Source organism: Gouania willdenowi, chromosome 22 (assembly GCF_900634775.1).
Source record: "Gouania willdenowi chromosome 22, fGouWil2.1, whole genome shotgun sequence".
NCBI classification, from domain to species: Eukaryota; Metazoa; Chordata; class Actinopteri; order Blenniiformes; family Gobiesocidae; genus Gouania; species Gouania willdenowi.
The window spans coordinates 9,558,721-9,581,368 of record NC_041065.1 but is presented as its reverse complement, the minus strand read 5'-3'; the positions used below and the strand labels follow the sequence as shown (position 1 = coordinate 9,581,368).

The following is a 22,648-nucleotide window of genomic DNA, read 5'->3' as shown; positions in this document are numbered from 1 at the left end:
CCCGAGAATTCAGTGAAATGACTCGGTTCCACCAAATAAAACAAATGAAATTACGTGACGTAAAATCCTAATCTACGTTGAACTGCCTTTGAAACGATATATCACACGACTATGTTCTGATAAATTTAGAAATTACCGAAAAATTTCTCCGAGAGGCTCTTGACCTCATTGAATGTCCATGTGAAATTACAGCCTCATTCAACGAGCATTAACGGAGGAGTAGTCATTTGAAGAATGGGGCCCCCGGGGGCCGCTTGGTGCCCCAGTGACACATATAGAGTAATGGGCCCCATTCAAATATTGGTATCAATGATTGTCAATGATTCTGTACCACTAACTGTAGCAATATTTGACTTACAAATAAATGAGAAAACGACTTTCATGGAATGTACCTAAAAAAGGGGGTGGGCCCCCGGGCCCCCAATCAAATTGTGCAAGGCATAATCGTAATCTACGTTGAATTATCTTTGAAACGATATATCACACGACTATGTTGCCAAAAATTTGAAAATTACCGGAAATGGTGGTGAACGTCTCATCATATTCATTCATAAAGTATTCATACCAAACTGCATTCCAATCTAACCAGAACTTACGGAAGAGTAGTTATTTGAAATGAGCATCATTTATATAGTGGTATGTGCCAATGATTTGGTACCACCAATCGTCGTAATATTTGACTCGCAAATAAATGAGAAATCAAATTTCGTTTTTTTCTTCTGTTGGGGCCCACCTGGGCCCCAAATCGAAAATTGGGCTATGAGTGTCTATGCGTACACATCCATAGATTATACCTGCCAAATTTCATCCCAATCCGTTAACGAATAACAGAGGAGTAGCGATTTTAACTAGTGTACACAAGAAGAAGAAGAAGAAGAAGAAGAAGAAGAAGAAGAAGAAGAAGAAGAAGAAGAAAAACAAAATGAGTGGCGTTTTGAGTCTTGTAGCCCTGCCTAAAAACTCACAGTTCAAATAAAATGTCTGAATTTTTTTCAGCAGTAGTTACAGCCAAATCAACTGATTTCTGAGAGCCGTGTTTAGAAATCAAAGGTCAGACAAATAATAGACATGGTGTGTTTGTTTTTCAGGTTCACACAGAGCATTCGTGTCCAATCAGAGTCGCTCATCTTTGGAGAGCACAGAGGAGCTGCTGAGAGGAGCAAATTAATTTTGCTTGACAGAAGTGTGAATCCAAGCAAAGCAGTGATCATTTTTCTCTATTTTAAAACACATTCCTCTGATATGTCATTAGCGCCGCTCAGTCACTGCTTGTCGTAAATATGCTTAAAGTATTTGAGCATATTTGAGTTTGAGATCTTAGTAGATCAGCCCATAAGATGACCATCAGAGGACCCCTGCAACTCTTAGTGCAGGAAGAAGAAGGTACAGTATATAGAGCAAATTAAACTATTCTCTCACTATATACAATATGATGTATTATAAAATTAGGCTTGTCTTGTATAGAAACATTTATATTACATACTATAAAAACCCTTATTTTTTTAATTTTATTTCAAATGTTCGTCCGTGTTCTCATGTTATTAGCTTACACTAATATTTTTGCACCTCTGCCTGATTGAATTAAAAATCAATATACATTGATAATGTCAGGCCTGTTTTTGTTGTTTTAAGAAAATTCTGACTTTTTAAAAAAAAATTCCAAAGGAAAAAAGTGTCCCTGAGCTTCAAACTGCATATTTGTCATTGTTAGCCAGTCCCTAACTTTGTTCTCTACTACTGTACGTAGCAAACGCTCCCTGGTATAATTGAGTACAGTCAGGTAAAGGTGATGCGAGTGCAAAAGTGGCAAGGACAGTTTTTCATCAATAAATTACCTGAACATAATTAAAAAATAAAATGAAATGAATTAAAAAAAACTATATTTCTTTGCGGCCCAGTACCAAATGGTCCACAGACCAGTACCAGTCCGCAGCCCAGTGGTTGGGGACCACTGCTCTGATGCTTTAACAATGCTCATTGATCTTAAAACAGGTGACGCTCTAAACTAATCCGCTGCCTCGTGGAGACACGCAGGCATTAACGCTCAGTGACCTCTGGCTTCACTGGAACACATTAAAGGAAAGAAAGTCAATGATGCCTGAAGGTGTGAAACCATTAGAGATGAAAAAAAAAAAAAATCAATGCAGGGTCGAGGACACAGACTCTCTCGCTCACTTTTTGATCAAATCTCTGGTCGCTGTAAGTTGCAGCGTTCACTTGATGCTTCACCTGAACACAACAGAGGACACGTTGGTGCAGAATCCCAGATGTGAAGCAGAAATGTATTCTTGGAGATTCAGAATGTTTGAAACCAGCCTTGGGTTTATTTTAGTTTCTAGAAAGCTTTCAGGAATAAATGGACACAACAAGGCACAAGTGTCAAAGTGAACAGGCTTCACACGTTGAGTGGCCAGATTTAACACAGTATTATTGTTTTTTAGGCCGATATTTTCATCTTATTGTTTAACCAGTGTGTATTTTGGGTGAGTTTGGGGCATAACATGAACTATGTTATTATGTTAAACATGATAAAAGTGCTATTTGGGCTTCAAACACATGGCCAAAGTGTTTTTTTCATTGATTCCCTCAATCGTTAGTTAGAGGGTGATTTGCTCACAGCCTGTTTGTGTAGAGTTGCTCAGAAAGTGACTTTTCAGAGGCTAAAACTCTGGAAAACAGGTGAGTTTGGAAAAACAAACCTCAAATACTATGTTTTTGGGGTTCTTAGAACAAATGGAGATGGGTGAAAAATAGCATGATGTGAGACCTTTAAGATATCTGACCAAGTTAAAAAGCTTTATCTTTCATGGTTAACAACTGAAGACATGTAAATCAGTATTTTTAAAACTTTTTTTTCATTGGAAAAAACCCCAAAAACCACCACCAACCAAAAATGTTCAAAAAAAGTTGGTAAATTACTCTAAACTTGTAATATACAGTATTTATATTACTAGTTACTGGGATAAAAATGTAATATATTTGTATTACAATATTACTGTTTTTGAACTGAGTTACACTACTTTGAGTTACTTTTGGTCCAGAAAACTTATTATATCACACTGATAGTGTTCGAATAACATCGGTCTAAGTTTTGTTTCAAATACTTTTGCTGTTTCAGGAGCAGGAAGCTCTTTTTTGTTCCCCATAAGTTATTTATTTATCTATAATGATCATCTTTTTTTCTTCAAATAATTGCAATAATTGAGAAAACAAAGCAAATGTACACTTACGTTAAATATGCATGTAACTTGAGTTACTTTAATTGTAACTAGTATAATAATATTACCACTTTTCACTTTTGTAATAAGTTACACTACTGAGTTACTTCAAAAAGGAATATATTACTGTAATACATGTATATTACTCCTAACACGGATTATCAGTGATTAACAATAAACACTAAGTCAGTCATATCAAAGTGTCTTTCATAGGAATCAAATATATATTATTATTATTATTATTATTATCATCATTATTATTATTATTGTTATTATTATTATCATTATTATTATTATTATGTCTGTGCGCTTTGGGATGGGGAGTAGCAGCACAATGGCATATTTGCAGACAATAATTAATTTCTTTTCAAAAATGTTTTTTAGACCAACTGACGATCTCTTATGTTGAGTGTGGTTGAAAAACCCTCATGTAAACTAATGTCTTCAGTTGAAATGTATCCAAACATTTGAACTTCTTCAGCCTGAAACTGATCAGTGGTGACAAAACTGCTGAGGGAGTAATTGATCTGATCTTTTATTCGTTTTTTTCCAAAGTAGTCCTGGTTTTTAAAAACTCGTATCTAAAATGTTCTGTTTCCAATTACGCTCCGACGATTGGGGCCCGTGACCCCTCCCCTCGTCCTCCATTGTGTACCCGTGACTCACCCTCTCTCCGGCCGTTCCTGAGGCAGCGCACTTTGGGGATCTGAGCGAGCAGCTGGCAGTCCTCAGCTGGAAGCACAAGAACACGTCTGGTTATAATGGAGTCTCCACCACACACATCTGAAAGCTGCAAACACCCAACAATGTTTTATACCCACAGAATGCATAGACAGCTGGATAGATGATACTGTCACTGCACTAATGTCTCCATATTTTAGGCATTAATTAGTGATTCCTCTGAAATAAGTCATCAAACACATAGGCTACGTTTGTAATGTCATACTAACGTACAACTCATACTAAGTCTGATGTCAAAATTAATATATAGTGCCTTCACATTAGAAAGATTGAGAAATACCCAGACGTACACTATATCGAGACGTTTTTTAAGTTTTTAAGCTTTGAGTATGCACAGTGGGCCCACTACTCATACTCAACTGATTCAGGTTTTTATCATTGTCGGTTTGAAATGGATCTTGGGAAACTTGGAAGTATTCTTCAGTGGGAACGGTCCATCCTAATGATACTAATAGTATAGAGCATAGGTTCCCAAAGTGGGGTACGGGTACCCCCAGGGGTACGTGAATAGAAATTAAAAACAGTGTGACAACATTGGAAACTAGAATATAAATAGAGCAGCAGTCAGGAGCCTCCATGCATTGCCACGAATGACACATTAGCTTCTGTAAGACTACCCTCTAGTCCAGGGGTTCTCAACCTTGGGGTCAGGACCCCATTTGGGGTCGCAAGAAACTAAGAGGGGGTTGCAAGATGTCTTCAAGAAACTACGAATACATTATAAAGAATTTGAGCCCATTATTTTTGCTCCTTTTAATGCATGTTTGCTACATTAGTCCCATTTCTGACACTTCTCCATCACATTTCAATGCCTTTTCTGCTTATTTTTTTCCCACTTTCAAGACATTGTAAACCCTTTCCACCACTTTTCCACCTAATGTCACATATGTTGACCCATTATTGTCATTTTTAACCTCTTTTCACCATATTTCATGTTTATTTTTTGCTAATTCAACCACATTCACCATTTGTCATGCCCATTATTTGCCAGTTTAAACTAATTGTTCCTACTTTTTAAATTACTTTACCAATCTCTAATGTACCTCTTACATTAGAGATTGTTTTTTCACTGAAAATGCCAGTGGGCTAAATATCTGATCATTCTAATGTGTGCTTACAGATCATTATTCTTTATATACAGCATATATATACAGTATATATATATATATTATACTTCAACGGGATTGATAAAATTCAGAGACAAATTTCACTGTAGGTCTACATTGTATATGACATTACATTATAAGTGTGCAGGAGTAGGGGTACATGGCTTCAGGTTAAATGTCTGAAGGGATACAGGACTGTGGGAAACACTGGTATATAGTAGACAGTAGGGATGGGAAATATAAACTAAAAAATATATCCCGATAATTTCTGGTATTTATCACGGTAATGATAAAAGTTACGATACAAAAAACAATAAAAAGTTAAAGTGTAAACAGGTTCCTTACAAACACAAATGAATGTGAATACATCAACATTAAAAAAGGCTACAAATGAGCTCATGGGCTGATATTTTATGGAATATATTTGTGCATGTGGGTGAATCTATTAGTGTTATTGTATGTAATTAATTTATTTTCTCAGTTAAAAAGGAAATTATTTTCTGAAAAAAAAAAAAAAAAAAAGCAAATGAAAAGCAAAAATAATTCCAATAGTGTTTTTAATGCTGCTGAATCTTGTTTATTTTATATCTTATAATGAGTTACATAAAGTTATGGTTGATAAACATCTCTCAGATTTCCTATAATCAGGTTGATGATTTAATCATTTAGGATATTTAGGTGTAATAATAGTCAATAGTTACATTAGTCTAATGGGACCAGCTTTGTATTGTGAACATGTGAAATATAATTAAAAAATATTGCGTTTCACAATTTGGATGGATACATAGTGACATTAGTAGACTTTAATCCTTCCATACAAGTGTTGAATCTGACCATAAACAAACCGGTGGCTCTCTGTGGTTTGATGACAGTGAGACATGTTGTTTTTACTTGGTCTCTTAGTGTTAGCTTTTAGCTCACTCATTTGTTTCGCAGGGTTAGCTTAGCTTAGCATGCTTTAGTCCACTCTCCAGTTAATAATTGTTGATGGCAGCGTGCATCTCTGTCAACGTGTTTGCAGGAACTTTGGGTGGATCTGGTGCAGGAACTTAGACCAGAAAATAATGAGTTGTTGACAAAAAATTGGGGAAATTTTGGCCTGTGGATCAAATTTTTTCGGGGCATTCGTGACTAAATTGTTGGACATAATGACCCATGGCCCTTGCTAATGTCCAAAATGGGAATTTATTGTTTCTATCGTGGGATGACATATTCTTACCGGTGAGAATGTTTTTGACGATATATCGTAAACGATAACATATCACATCTTCTTAGTAGACAGTATATTCTCAGCGAGTGTGTAGTGCGTTGTGTGATTTCAAACACTCACAACCAAAGTGAGCTAAAGACTTTCTTTGCAGAGATAATGTGTCCAATATTCAAAGAAACTATACCAAAATAGATAAACAAAACAGCAACAACATTGCATTCATCACAAAATAATTGATCAATAATAATCTAAAAAAAAAAAAACAAAAAAAAACAAAGAACAAACCAAACAAAAAAAATGAACCCAAGCCCGTTTAGCGCAGATTTTGTAAAACTGTTTCCGGAAGTATGTTGGTCAGTCTGTGTGTGTGTGTGTTTGTTTGTGTACACAATCGTACACTGATGACATCACTGCTGATGACATCATCAGTGTTCTAAAACAATGTTTTTAACTGGAGTTCCACAGTGTGGAGGGGAAAATAAAGAGAACTATATTTATATATTTTCTTTTGGTTGCCAGAACATCACCAAAATTTTTATCAGCTGTTCCTTGACCCATTATCAACATTCCCTGAAAAGTTCATCAAAATCCGTTCATGACTTTTCAAGTTATTGTGTACACAAACACACAAACACACAAACAAACAAACTGAGCGACATGCTTCCAAAAACCGTTTTAGGTTTTGAAAGTAAAAAGGCAAAATGAAAAGCAGGTGCCAGAGGTTAAGGAATTGTAAGGTGTTGGTTGTGTTAATACCAGCAAACAGTTTAATAACGTACAAAAGGCCAATTCATTCTTCTGAGAAGCTCAAAAAAGGCTTTGCTTTTTTCTCAACAAGGACAAACACTGTGTGTGAGGGTGGACTAATGTGTTGAAATAACAGCTAAAAAACACACTCATTTACACACATTTGCCCTTGAGATGATTAGTAATGCTGAGAGTGAGTAAGATTTAAGGGTAGATCAATGAAGAGTCATCCACCCACCCCCACAGCAGCAATGTAACCACATGCACACACTGCCAAGACACGCTGTAATCCCCCATGATTAAATTTGCTGTGCAACCCTGTTTACATCCACATTCTCATGGCAATGTGCACGCCATTGTTTGTGTGTGCACGTACTGTGCATGTGTGTGTCCGTACTGTGCATGTGTGTGTACGTGCTGTGCATGTGTGTGTACGTACTGTGCATGTGTGTGTACGTACTGTGCATGTGTGTGTACGTACTGTGCATGTGTGTGTACGTACTGTGCATGTGTGTGCGGTTTTCTCAACCACTCAGGGATGAAGAGCAGAAAGTCATGAATCACACCCACTCAGCAGCTGTTGTACTGTTAGCCAGATCGTGTGTGTGCATGTGTGTGAACGTGTTTGCATTCACTCAGTGTGAACTCCATGACCACAACACACACACACACACGCACACACACACACACACACACACACACACACACACACACACACACACACACACACACACACACACACACACACACACACACACACACACACACACACACACAGAGCCAGTTCTCCTTTAATGAGACAATGTGGAGGACTGGCAACGATTGAGATGTGAGAGCTCCTTAAAGTCACACATATATACGTCCCATAGGAGATTAACGATGCTCTTCTTCTGAGGTGCGTTAAATCAGCCTGACAATTGGTTTCAGTTTGCATTCTCAACAAGTCGCTGCAGCTGCAGAAAACCAAGCAACAAATTACTCCCCAGCACATCCCGGTCCGTCTTTCATTTGAGGAACGTGTATGTCATGATAAATCTGTGGCATTATAGTTTTATGTCCGTTCGGTAATGCCTCTTATTTAAAACATGTTAGAAATGCTACATAAGGATTAGCTTGTTATGAATAGCACAAATTTCACACCAAACAACAGAAACGCGTCCCAAAGTCCTCTATGTACGGACTGTCTAACTTAGTCAAAGATGAATCTCTGTAAGGAACTTTCTCAAAGAAGATGAAGGACAGGTGGCAACACACATGCACACATTTCCACCCTAAACACGTACACTTCTTCATTTTAATTTCCTGTGTGTTTCCAGCACCCTCACATCAACCTAAATCACATGAATACATATAAACCAGAGCGTGGGAAGCACAGGAATGTGATCCAAGGGCCACAGACCAGAATAATGACCAATCGGGACATTAACACAGGAAAAACCAATGGTTTTTGTGTGATTTTGTTGTTTCATGGGTGTTTTTTGAGTCATTTTATGCATTTTTCTGTCATTTTGTTGTTGTTGTTTTGTATTTTTGGAGACATATTTTTGTTTTTGTTTTGGGGGCTGTTCAACATTAGATCAAGGGCCTCATGTGGCCCCCAGGCCACCAGTTGCACGTGTCTGCTATAAACCATCAAAACATTAATACAGGAAAGACCAATAGTTTTTGTGTATTTTTATTGTTTGTGTACTTTTTCAGCCATTTTGTGTATTTTTCTGTCATTTTGTTGTTCTTTTTTGTAGTTTTGCAGTCATTTTGTGTTCGGTGAGCACCACAGAACAGAATAATGACCAATATAAACATTAATACAGGAAAAAGTCTATGTATTTTGTGTATTTTTTTTGTTTGTATAGTGTGTTTTTTGAGCTATTTTATGTTTTATTTTTATTTTGTGCATTTTGTTGTAGTTTTTTTTTTTTGGGGGGGGTGTCTAACATTAGATCAAGGGCCTCATGTCGCCCCCTGGCCACCAGTTGCACATGTCTGCTATAAACTAACCTAATCGCAGTGGGACTTAACTACTGTAACTCCAAATTAGCTGAATATACAATAGATCATGTTATTAAACTAGACTGCGAACAAAATTGATTGATCTTGTCCCTTATCCATTCAGGGGAAAACGAGGACTCGCTCATATATTGCACACCTTTTACTATTATTTAGAGCTGCTTCAGACAAATTCAAAAATAAAATGTTTTAACATCTATTTACTGTAGGCGCTGAATGCTGTCATGCCATGTTAACATATTGTTTGTTCTCTTGGAGTCACATGTTGTTGTCTGAACATTGTCCTTGGCTGAGGACGACGTCCTCATGATCAGGGCAAGCCTTAACAGGATTAGTCTCAGGCACAACAACCTGCCCTTCACCCTCCTCCATCGTCCAGCAGCCAATCAGGAGCCACTCTCACTGACCCACTGTGTGAACTCCATCTGTACTCTTCACCCTGTGGCTCTGCTCTGACCCTAATGCATGTATTCAACTATCTACTGTATGCTGCTTAGTTAATGCCTTTCAGTTCCCTTCAGTACCTACTCAGGAAAACAGACAGTCAGCCATAACATCATGACTAGTGGTGAGTATTGGCAAGGATGTTGCAATACCCAAGTATCACGATACTTGGGTCACGATACGATATTGTATTCTACCCAGTTAATATCAAAATTAAACGTAGAGATGAAAAATCAAGTTGCTGTATATGTTCATCAGAAGATATTGATCATTCAGTGGACAATGAAGTCAAAACTATTTAATTCAAAACATCCTATTTATTATTAGTGTTTTTGCACATTTTCACTGAAAAACAGAAAATGCAATGTCACACACTGACATCATAAAATAAAGTGCAACAAAGTTTCTTTTCACTGAAACTACTGTGTAGAAGTCTCAAAGTAACCATGACAACACAATGATGGCATTGTAACAACTGTAAGTGAGAACATTAAGGATAAATCACCCTGAGTTACTGACAATGCACAAAAATAAGATTAAAATAGTTTCTCCTATTGTGTCAGTGTAAACACTGATCTGAACAGATTATATGAAAATAAAATGCCTGTGCATACATAAATATTGCAGGCATTACACACTGCTATCATAAAATCAAGTGCATCAAGTAACAATTGTGACACATTGAAAGCATCTTTTAAATAAAAAAATCGATTTAATTGTTTTTTTTGTTTTGTCTTTTTTTAATCCTGATATATCGTGAAATTGAATATTTTTTCACACCCATAATTATGATCACCTGTCTATCTGGTGATAATCTCTAGTTCACCCCTGTTTCATTTTTTGGACCATTTATTAATGGCAGTGGCTATTCGTACGGTTGCTGTATCAATATACTGACATTCTGCCACTACGCAGCGCCCCTCATTGACCAGTTTATGTCATGTGACTAAGACTAAACTTGCCCGTAAACCTAATAATAATAGCACTGGGGGTTGTCCATACGGCAACCGCAAGAATAGTCACTTTCCATATTGTCGGAAAATTGCAATGAAATGGGCAATCCGTCTCTGATCCAGATGAAATTTGGTGAGTTGATTTAGGAACCAACTCGACATAACTGAGCCAAATTTAATAAAAATTTAGATATGATTTTTTTAAATATTGCCAGTGATAACAGATTATTGATCCAGATCCCCTTCATAATGTACTGTAATTTTAGGTTAAATCAAACACAGGTTTTAAAGCTGTTTTCTATGCAGTTTGGTTGTCAGATGACCTTTTTTCCTGCTTCAAACATAAACTTAAAGGACAGATAGTTCCTTTTCTGCCTGAATGATCACACCCAGTACAAAAATGTAATGTTATTCACTTGGTTATAAAATGATAGCTGATGTGTACAGTACATGCTGGCTTTTCTGTTCAATTCTAAACTCTTACCTGCTGCATTTTTCTATATCCTACATCTATGGACATGTTATCATCATACATGGTGTTTGTTGCATTGTATCTTCAATATTACTTTTCCTAAATACTAAAGGAAATATTTGGCTCAGGGGACACTTCATTCCTTATTACGCTCACCAGTCAGCTGCTGGATTTTTGTGATGTTGGAGTTGAGCACATGAAGCACTGTGACATTTTTAATGTTTTGTTTTTTTTCTGTAAAAACTGCTGCAAGCCACAGAAGCTGTGAAACAAGTCAACAAACTGAGACAAGATGGACTTTTAGCAGCATGTGATGGGCTTTACATTCTAATGATGAGTCAAATCAAATGATTCTCACCCTGTCTGCACTGAATGTCAGAGCCATCGTGAAGTATTTATTATTTTTTATACCAAACGTATTAAAATCAATGTGATGATGTATAAATCATATATCAGTGTTCAGTGGATCAAATATTGACCTATACTTGACCTATACAGTAAAGTGTACTTGTGCTCTCGTAACACAAAATTGAGTCCATGTACTCCAGATTAAAGTACTAATAGAGTTTAACTATGATTAATATCATATTTACACTCTAACGCAGGGCTGTTAAACCCATTTTAGTTCTGGGGCCAAATACGGAGCAGTTTGATCTCAAGTGGGCCAAAGATTTTATGCGGGAAAACAAGTATTTATAATAATGTTGTTCCCTAGTTTGCACTTCTTCGTATACATAAAATACAAAATATGTAAGAAACCGACAACATCCAACCAATAAGTGACAAATATTGGTCCCAACAGGATCTTTCCTTTAAATTTCCTAGAGTTTTTGACCAATTTCTATTAAATTAGGGGAAACATTATGAAATAATTTGAGGAAAATTGAAGGATTTTGTAATAATTTTTAGGTTTTTGACTGTTTAACATTAAAAATAACTCCCATCGTGCAATATAAGCACCAGGAAAAACCATGAGCCCCTGCATATATTGTTGACTTTCATATAGACAATAATTCATGTTTTCTCAGTCATTTTTACACTCTCCTGCGGGCCGAATTAGATGTTCCAAAGGGCCGGATTTGGCCCCCGGGCCATGAGTGCTCTAACGTCTTCCCAAAGCAGACGTCTGTGAGATCTTTAATAACTGTAATACACGAAGGCAGACACGGGAAAAAAAAAAAAACATGGCCGATAACACACGGTGAGCCAGTGGGAGACATTCAGATTTAATGTGAACTGGAACCATAAAGCATTGAAATTAATGTGGGAAGTGAAACAGAAAACAGAGAGGTTAACGCTGCCATTGATGGAGCCTTTGGGAGCGTGTGGGTGAGGCCGCCTGGCAGCAGGCAGCAGGTAGCAGAGGAGGATAAAGCAGGCATTAGTGAGCTGTCAGGACTCCCGCTGCTGTTTAGATGCCCAGCCAGCTCTGACACCGCTCAGTGTGAGTGTGTGTGTGTGTGTGTGTGTGTGTGTGTGTGTGTGTGGATACCCTGTTGTTTCCACAGACTGAGGGTGCATGTGGTGGTGATTAAGGACACCAGTGTAAAGCATGAGCTCATGTGGTCCTCCAGCCTGATGCTGACTGAGTGCAAAAAAGCCCAACCTTTAATCATTAACGTTAACTTTATTATACAATTATCCTCTTTTAACACTAATTGTCTAAACTGTAATAAAAACTTCTGTTTGTTTTTGCTTGTGTAAAAAGGTATATATATATATATATATATATATATATAAAACGGCTTCCAGCAGTGGTAGCAACAGCAGCTTATTCGACTGTTGCTATGGAGTTTAAGTATTTATATTTCTCTTGTGGATGTTAAAACAAACCAATGTGTGAGAAGCTTTCACTTCGCACACAATATCTAATTTTCTCTGTGACATTAACGCATTAGAGGGGTGTAGTCAGCCTGCATGCTGACATGACTTGTTTTATAAGTCGTAGAGGCCCTGTACTATGAAGCTGTTCGCTTCACCTAACCAAAAACATTTTCCGTCACAGAGCAGCTGTACTACGAAGCAGCATATCAACATGTTCACTAAACCCAGGTGATTTCAGCTTGGAGAAACCGTGCAGAGCAACTTACGTCACAATTGAGGAATAACTCTTTAAAAACATGAAGAATTAAAATCCGGAATTCAGACCAAAAACAACGTTGTTGCAGGAAAAAGCAGGAAGGAAGGAATGCATGCAGGAACCTGCTGACATTGTTAATGCGTAAAAGCGCGAGATTATAATGATATATGATAAACGGACAGCGCTGATTGGTCAAATTCACTTTATTACAGCACAGACGTGTTTCTAATCACGTAGTAGGCCTCAATTTCATAAACACTGGGATGAGAGTGCATTCAGTCACCAGCCTACATCATAAAGTGGACATTATTTGTATTTTACATTACCTATATTCTTTCACATTTCACATATTAATGTGATTTTTTTGTGTTTTTTAGTGAACTAATCACTGTAAGAATGAAGTAAAAACTCTTTTATGCATCAGTCTATGGGACTCCACATCCCACAATGCAATGTGAAAAACTTTTCCAACAATGTCAATAACAGATAGTTTACGGTGGAGATCAAAACAAGCTTTTGAGTGGCAATTTCAATCTTTTACATCTTTTTTCATAATAATGATCTTTTTTTTTATTTAATTTTTTTACTTTTTTAAGCCAGTCTCGTGACAAGTGTGAAGCTTAGGTATAATGGTGGTGACTGTGGACAGAGGGAAGGAGTGAGTGGTAGTACCTAAAGCAGGTATTTGGGATCAACGTGTCTAAAGTTAAGCCCAGTATGAGTTTTATCCCACATCCCAAGGCGTGCCAGTGCATTGTAGACCAGTGTATGAGCAAAAACCACAACTGCAAACCCAGGAGCCGTGCAGGCCAGCAGAAAGAGTGGGGGCCAAGGAGCCCCAGCCCCCAGACGCATCCCGAGATCACAGGCCGAAAAGCAGCCACTGCCCCCCACACACACATCCGAGAAAGCCCCAAGGAGCCGAGAACCCAGCACATCCCGCCACCGACCCCAGTCCCCAACCCCAAGCCCCCCCGCCAGCATCCAGCCAGCATCCCGCCGGCCCCCAGGCGCACCCCTGCGGGACAGGCAAACTCCCAAGGGCGAGCCCCCGGGCCAAGCCCCCACGGATGGCGCCCTCCCATCCCAGCCCACGAACCAGCCACAGCCCATCAGGACCGCACAGCCCCAGCCAGCGCAAGAACAGCAGCCCAGTGCTACTGATCTTTGATTTTTTTATCTACTGTATGAGGTCTACACTATGGGGTGGATTCACTAAAGGTTTAGGGGTATTAAAATGTGTGCAAACTTCATTCCACGCACTAAATAAGCCTCACAAACCCCAGGGAATCAGGAGTGCGAGGCTGCTGCATGTCGCAATGCGTCCTCAATCCATTTAGCGCGTTTCCCTCTAATGAATATGTATTGTATATCATTACGTTTTAAAGTTGTTTAAAAAAAAACAAAAAACGTTTATTTACTTTTCTACATTATTAAAGGTTTGTGCAGCAGACACAGAAGTCCTTCTGCCTCCAATTTAACTTCCTCAAAGGTCATTATGTGCTTTTGTGCACTCACCTCTCCACAATGAAAGAGCAAAACGCTCATTTACATAGGGGCGGTCTCCACCACTTCTGCACGTGCTCTAATCATTGCTGCAATCTTAGTGAATTCCTCGCAGCAGGTGAGGAAACTGCGTCACCAAGGGATTTAGGTACGCACCTGGTTTACCACCCTTTACTTCAGATCTTAGTGAATCCGCCCATGTCTTTATCTGGTAAAACATTTTTTTGTCTCCAACAGTTTTAACAAAAGTCATTTCTATTTACCTTCATTTTATTCATAAAACAGGAAGTTGCACCCATATAGCAAGGCAGCAGGGCCAAGAATATGGTAAATAAAGACTGTTTTAATACTTAATGAGCAAAATTACCTATATTCCACAACAATGCTGCTGTCAATCAGAATAACTCATGGAATTACGAGGGTTGGGTTGAGTTCATTTAGAATTAAAGTTAATACAGCATAATATAGTTTAAATAGAAAAAATCTAAAGGTCCACTGGAATATAACTTATATAAGACTATTGCCTCTCCTTCATGAAGCCTTAAAAGCAAACCAGAATCAGCAAGTTATTATCAAACCAAACCTGTTTACATGCAAAGGAACCTTTTTCAGTGTATATAACATTATTAGTGGCATTCATCAGGAGTTTTTGTCTGATAAATAAAAGAAAAACAACTTACTGTCGGTGCTGAAGTCATCTATCAGGATTATTTCTTGAATCAGACTTGGAGGACTTCGCATCAAGACGCTGAGCGAGAGAAAAAAAAACACATTTCAAGTTCACATAAGTCATCAAAACAACTTTCTGATGTGTGAGGAAAAGCCCAGACCTAATGGCGAGCCATTTTAACATTTATTAAGTAGCGATACTTGTAATTCTAGATATCTACTGTTCCATTTGCTCGCACAGAATTTTTGTTTACTCTGCTCCTTTTACATGGAACAGGTTGCAAAAAGACTAGAAAATTACTGAGCTTATTTCACTGAACGCTATTAAGACCAGACTGAGAGCACTCGAGATGACATTTTTTAAATTATAACTGTTTTTCATAATGTGCTTGTTATGTATTTGTATGTAACAGTATCTTTTGCTGCCTCTTGGCCAGGACTCCCTTAGGTTTTTAATCTCAATGGGACTTTCCTGGTTAAAGAAAGGTTAAATTAAAAAAAAAAAATCTATAATTCAATTCAAAATTAAAACTCGACATGTTACAATTCAAAGTCCACATATCCATAGTAAAATTTTGACTAGTTGCAATTTTAATTGTTGATTTATCAAATTATCTGAAACGAAAACTGATATCCGACTCCTCCCACTTACCCACATATCCGAAATGCAATTGTTGACATGTGAAATTTTCACAAGTTACAATTGTTTTATCAATTGTTGACATCTAAAATGTTTATTCTTACATGTGAAAAAGGAAATATACAGATACCTGTATTTAAGTTTAAGGGACTAATTAAAATTTAAAATGTATTTACAGAATGTGAAAATATATCTGTAACAGGTCAAAATTGATTTCCAGATATCTAAAATTAACATTTCGGTGAAAACTAAAATTGCAACTAGTGATTAAATGTCAAAAAACAGCTTGCTATACAAACCTAACTTAAAAGACAGCAATGCATGAAGAGGAAACATATTTTTCTTTCTTTAAAGGACAGAATTGCAGACTGGTGTAGGCTAAAGATAATAACCCTTCCTGTTTTATGTGCACTGTAAAGGGTTCTCCTCCTGCTTTTCAAAGATCCAATATTTGCATCTTCATTTGACATACAAACGTTAAAAAAAAACCTGTTCCAGCAGCAGCAGCGGTAAGTCCTCGTTACCTTTTAATGGTGCGTAGAAGAGTGGAGCGAGCCTCATTGTGGAAAGTGATGATAATACTGGTGGAGGGAAGGTCTGTGTCATAGTTCAGAGCAGCACACCTGTAGGCACAAAAAAACACAACACACACACACACACAGGTGTGTTACAGCCAGTCGTGGTCAGAAGCAGCAGCTCTGTGTAGCATCACTGCATCATTGTTGCTGTAGCGACATGGAATCAGCCAGTTGCCCGGCAACTATTGCACAGATTTCTGACCCTCAGCTTTAATCAGCATCCAGTTGCCAGGAGCTCTGAACTCAGGGTCTGATTCATTGCAATCCTCCAGATTAAAGTCTGTTTATAGAAGTGAAAACATTGCTTTACATCTTCCTGCGCTGAGAAGAATAAATGTAACAAATTTTAAAAAAATTAAAAAAATTTTTTAATGATTATTCTGTTTTTTTTTTTATAAAAACAACACACAATTTTAAACAACTGAATTTAAATACTTTTCTTTGTGAAATATAAATGTAGTTCAACTAAAATGCAGAAGAAGAAGAAAAAAAAAAAAATTAGTTAATTAAAAAAAAAAAAAAATAATATATATATATATATATATATATATATATATATATATATATATACATGTATATATATATCTGAGCTCAAACATGATCAAAAACTAAATGTCATTTGGGTGGCCAGATATTCCAGATTTCAAAATGGGGTCACGATCACAAAAAGGTTAGAAACCACTGCATTAAATACTGTTTCTATCCACTTATTTACAAAATGAGATTCTTTCAAATTTGTGTTTTTACTCATTTATTGCATCATTATGCTCTATAGTTGTTTTTAAATAGTTTTCTAAGCAAAATGTGTCCAAAATTGGTCCCAAAATCAAGGACATTTAAAGTGTAGATCCTGCAGGTACTGATACATGCCACTTATTGCTTGGATAATGTCTGTGCCTTACATACTATGAGGATGTGCAAACTAAGGAACGATAATGTGGAAATTGTTTGTTTTCCCCCATTGAGATCAAACTGGTCTTATTTGACCCCAGAACTAAAATGAGTGTGACATCCCTGAACTCGAGGCTTTATTCTGACACATAAAGTCAAACCTAGCACAGGTTTTAGTTGTGAAATATAAAATAAACAATAGGTCAGTGGAATTTAGCAACGGTCAAAAAAAGAAAAGCACAAAAAGTCATTAAAACAGTGTCTTATCAAATGAAGGAAATGGATGTGCAACAGTGGAAGTGCCAATTTTTCAAATAAAATTATACTAAAATGAACATAAATTAAAAAAAAATTCATTTTTGTTGTTAATAAAATACATATTCTTTTTTGCAGCCTAGCTGGTACCAAATGGTCCACAGCCCGGTAGTTGGAAACCACTGCCTTTGAGTAATATTTGACTGACTGATCAAAGAGAGGAGAGAAAACTGTTTGTAAAGTAGTTACCTATTGAGCAAAGCAACAACTAATATACACAAATATACTGTCTGTGACACATTCAAGCACAGAGAGAACATGACAGAAAGGCCTGAGCACCATCTACCATGTCTGACCTATTGCCTTTTTGCAGCGAGGGCAAAGAGCGAAACACTGCACAACACGTTGCACGCTTCAGTGCAACTGCATGAAGAAGCACAAAAAAAACGCATGTTCTGCATGACAAAAAATCAAATTTAAAGCTACAGTACCAGAGGAAAAGCAGCACAGCAGAGTGAGAGCATGCAAACTCCACACAGGTGTGACATTAAGATTTAATGGTGAATTTTTCGCTCTCTCTTCTTTTTCAATTTCACTTTGAGACGATGCTTAACATCTTTGGGGTTTAACATATTTCAAACATTAAAATAAATTAGGCTATATTTCCAAAACTTTTTCAAAATAGTTAAAATATTCCATGACTTTTCAAGACTGGAAAATTGTTTTTTTTTTTCAAATTCCATAACTTTTCCAGTCATTTCATGACCATGGGCACCCTGGGAAACCTTTAGTTATGACCTCCCTCTCGTTCATGAAACAATTCCTGAATATTTTCTGGTAACAAATAATTCCTTGCTTTATGAAACACTTGTGCTGTTTTATGCTCCACCAAGTCAAACTTTCTTTTTTTAATTTTGAATTTAAAAAACAAGACATTTGTGTGAACCCCAAAACCAACGCTATGAACAATTCTGATTGTTCGCTTGTGCTGAATGAAAAGTGGTTGAAGTGAGGTTTTGTAGGAGTTTTGCCATGCCTCTGTACAGTAATCTAAAGAATAATAATGAGTGATATAGTTCATCCACCAGAATAAACAGTGGCTAACCTTATACAATGTGATCATATGACTCTCTGTAAGATGAGACACATTTTTCCAGAAAGCTCTAAAGGCTTGAGCAGCCAAGCATGATTAGTGACTGATCTACTTTGTCTGATGGGAGCAGACGGTGAGACGGACACCTGGGCTCAGGTGCTAAGATCCTCTCACCTGTAGTGGCGTGTGTCCCTGATGGCCCGCTCGCTGCCCAGCCGGTCGCTCTCCTGCAGGTTGAAGGCGTGCTCTCTGTAGGGGTCGTCCCCCGCTTTCAGCTGCTTTGCCGCCAGGTACGCTTTCTCATCGAGGGCCCCCAGCAGTGGGCCCTGCTGCTCCGTGCGAGGCAGCTGGGTCACCTGCACACATAGTGAGACAGGAGACAGATGTTAACAAAGTAGACAAAAAAAGTCAGTAGCCTAAATCATAGAAGCCTCAAACGAAAACGACAAACCAAGAACAAATCCACGGAGCCCCGATAAAGGGACACAGATATTTTTTTTTTTTATTGCGTGCTCACGTAAAAGTTACACGCGAGCACGTGATACTAGTTATGCGTAAGCGAGCGCATAAAGGTCATTGTTAACCCAAACCCAAGCGAGTGGAACCTTTACGTGACCATGCATTAAAAAATATATAAATATCCGTGTCCCTGTAGGAGCTCAGTACAAATCAGTAGGGGTGTACAGCATTGCCATGAATCTGACAATATGATACAATTCATGCTTTGAATCTAATGTTACAATATATCCCGATACTAAATAAATATATATACATTGCAGTAGGGCTGGGTGGTATACCGGTTCATACCAAATACCTATATATATATTTGTTGTGATATGAATTTCTATTATACTGTCGTACTGGTGTGTACTTGACTACATAACTTTCGGAATGCTACGCTGCGTCTTGTTTCAAAGCGGACCTTTTTCAACGTTGCACTTCTAAACAGGAAGGTAAACAGTAGCGCACTGTTGTTAGTTGCGGTATAAAGACAATTAAAAGCTCTGAAGCTGCATGTGAACATGTGCCTGCGTGCGCATGCCTCTGCTACAGGAGAACAACACTCACGGGCACGGAAGCACGGTTAGCTTAGCAGTTCGGCAGTAGTACACAAAAAAAGAGAGCAAAGGATCGCAATTTGTAATTCCTATAACGCGGAAATAAGTCCTGGTGGAGCTGCAAATAAAAAACCACCTTATTCACCATAAGAAACCACCACACCACTGAGTATGCAGCATTTAAAGCTAGAAGCTAATGCTAAAGCTAAGCTAGCGCAGCAAAGAGCCATTGGGCCGCTGTTGCAAACTTTAATTACTACAAGTGTGGAATTATTCTACAATATTCACTCATTATGACAGTAAAATAGACCATCCTAAGTCAATCTACTGCAGTAATTCCTCTCTCAACCTGTAGAAAATAATGACTATGCATGGAAAAAAAATACAGTCATATACCGTGAAACCGTTAAAAATTTTGAAAAATACCATGATATACATTTTTGGTCTTACCGCCCAGCCCTACATTGCAATAATATTGATTTTCACACTGAAAATACTGTATATAATAATTACCATTACAAACATGAAAATGGGCCCATGTAAATCTATTGTTCAGTATTTTTTTCTGTTACTTTTTTAAATAAGGCTCCAAATTGTACCGGATAGCTAATAAGAAAGAGAAAAGTGGGCTGGAGACGTATTTACCATATGTTATTTATCTACAGAGTAGGGGTGTGTATTGCCATGAATCTGATGATACAATACGATTCACGCTTTGCATCTCATGATACAATATATCCCAATGCTAAACAATACGATACACATCGTCATATATCGCAATATCAATAACTACAAATTTCACCTTAACAAGTACAAAAATGGTATGAAATACAATTTATTTCATTGTTTTTAAACTTGTGAAAACAAGTAAATGACAACTCCTGTAATTCAAGTACAAACATCAAAAAATGAGTGGGATGTTTATCAAACTGTCAAATTACATTTTTCAAAAAAGACAGATTCTGATTCTAAAAAAAAAAAAAAGTGTCCACATACATTAAAAAAAGTGCCCAGTATATTTTATGTAAATAAAGCTAAAATGCATTGAGGAGTGAAGTAGTTTAACAAGGTCTGATGTGGTTCACTGACACCTAGTGACCAGGGGTTTATGTGCTATGCACAAAAATTGATTTTCTCATTTTTGGATGGATACGATAATCGTGCAGTGAAATATTGCGATATATTTGCCAAATAGATCTTTTTTTCTCACACTCTTAGTAGTGAAGGGTGCAAAGAGTGTTTTTACCACCTGGCATCTTCCACTAGAGTTCCTACAGTAGGCACCGTTGCCAGGTTGGGAAGAATCCTGCCTTGTGAAGGTTTCTGAACAAAACCAATTGTAGTTGTAGTTGGACATACTTGGGTATCACCTTTTCAACTCAATAGGAATATAAAAAATCAAAAAACAACCTTGAAAATCTGGTTTTTAATAGATTGTGTGGATACCTCTCATACCTATGATGATACATCTTGTGACGTTTTAATATTGCAATACACAACCTGTTATATTTACATAGTTTAAACCATAAATCTGAGGATTTGGGCAGTTTTTCAGACATTTACGGCAGAAAACTTGTATCTAGCCATGTCTTATAAAGCATAGTGGAGTTCCTTTGGGATTTGAACCCTGGGATGTTTATTGACTATCAGTCAATTTTTTGAGAAATACTGACTTAAAGAAACCACCTCAAGGTTTAATTTGGACAAATTAGTCTGAAATGTATGGAAGACCATTTCAGCCACAAAAAAAAAAAAAAATCACCAAGCAAAGTCATAATTATGAGATAGAAAGTCATAATTATTAGATAAAAAGTCATAATTATGAGATAGAAAGTCATAATTATTAGATAAAAAGTCATAATTATGAGATTGAAAGTCATAATTATTAGATAAAAAGTCATAATTACTAGATAAAAAGTCATAATTATGAGATAGAAAGTCATAATTATTAGATAAAAAGTCATAATTATTAGATAAAAAGTCATAATTATGAGATAGAAAGTCATAATTATTAGATAAAAAGTCATAATTACTAGATAAAAAGTCATAATTATGAGATAGAAAGTCATAATTATTAGATAAAAAGTCTTAATTATGAGATAGAAGTCATAATTATTAGATAAAAAGTCATAATTATGAGATAGAAAGTCATAATTATGAGATACTTTAACACATTTACAGCAGCTCACGTGGTGAGTAGCTGACGCTGAGAGATGGCTTATAAGACTATTAAAACGTCTAAAGTAGTTAGACGGGGCTTTACAAATGATGACATACTTTGTTTGCTTGCAAATTCACATGAAATTGTGCTGAGTAAACGCACCCTTGAAAAGATGCTAAGCAAAAAGAGGCTCTGGCGTTGAAAGGATAAAACTGATGTCGCTGAAGTAGCATGGTTTATTGAACAACAAATGGAGACTTCTTGTCAGTGCCATGGGTGGATGTACCAAAAATGTTTCTATCTCATAATAATGACTTTACTATCTCATAATTATGACTTTCTATCTCATAATTATGACTTTCTATCTCATAATTATGACTTTCTTTGGTGATTTTTTTTTTGTTAGTGGCGGAAACGGGCTTCCATAGAAATGGGATCAAAAAGAAAAAGAAAAAAACAGATTAGAATTTTAACCAACCTTCCTACCTTTAACCAATTTTCAAGATATCATTGTGCTACAGGAATGAGTCTCTCATTCTGCAGAGGCTTTAAGTTTATGTGAACCCTATGCTTTTTCCCATACTTCAGTGAGTGAGTACACAACAAGGTACATTCATCTACCACACATCAATGGAAACAGACTTGAGTGTCTGTGAAATCTGCGATGAAGGTTTCAGGAGATTCAACACTATTCTCTATTCTTTTGAGTGGTGATCTATTTAGAGACAAACAACAGCCTCTCATTGGTCATTGAAGTGCATTCACCATTCCTAACTACACCAAACTAGAACAAAAAAAAAAAAAACATCAAATGTTACT

General features: G+C 37.0%; 1 protein-coding gene across 1 annotated transcript in view; it reads right to left on the bottom strand.

The window, feature by feature from the left end:
- galnt16 (UDP-N-acetyl-alpha-D-galactosamine:polypeptide N-acetylgalactosaminyltransferase 16) overlaps nt 1-22,648 on the bottom strand; it is a 60,975-nt gene that overhangs the window by 30,289 nt on the left and 8,038 nt on the right. The window contains exons 2-5 of the mRNA XM_028437329.1: nt 18,785-18,966; nt 16,318-16,416; nt 15,165-15,232; nt 3,885-3,950 (exon numbers count right to left, since the gene is read on the bottom strand). Of these exons, the coding sequence (XP_028293130.1) occupies nt 3,885-3,950; nt 15,165-15,232; nt 16,318-16,416; nt 18,785-18,966 (415 nt within the window). The remainder of the gene's footprint in view (nt 1-3,884; nt 3,951-15,164; nt 15,233-16,317; nt 16,417-18,784; nt 18,967-22,648) is intronic.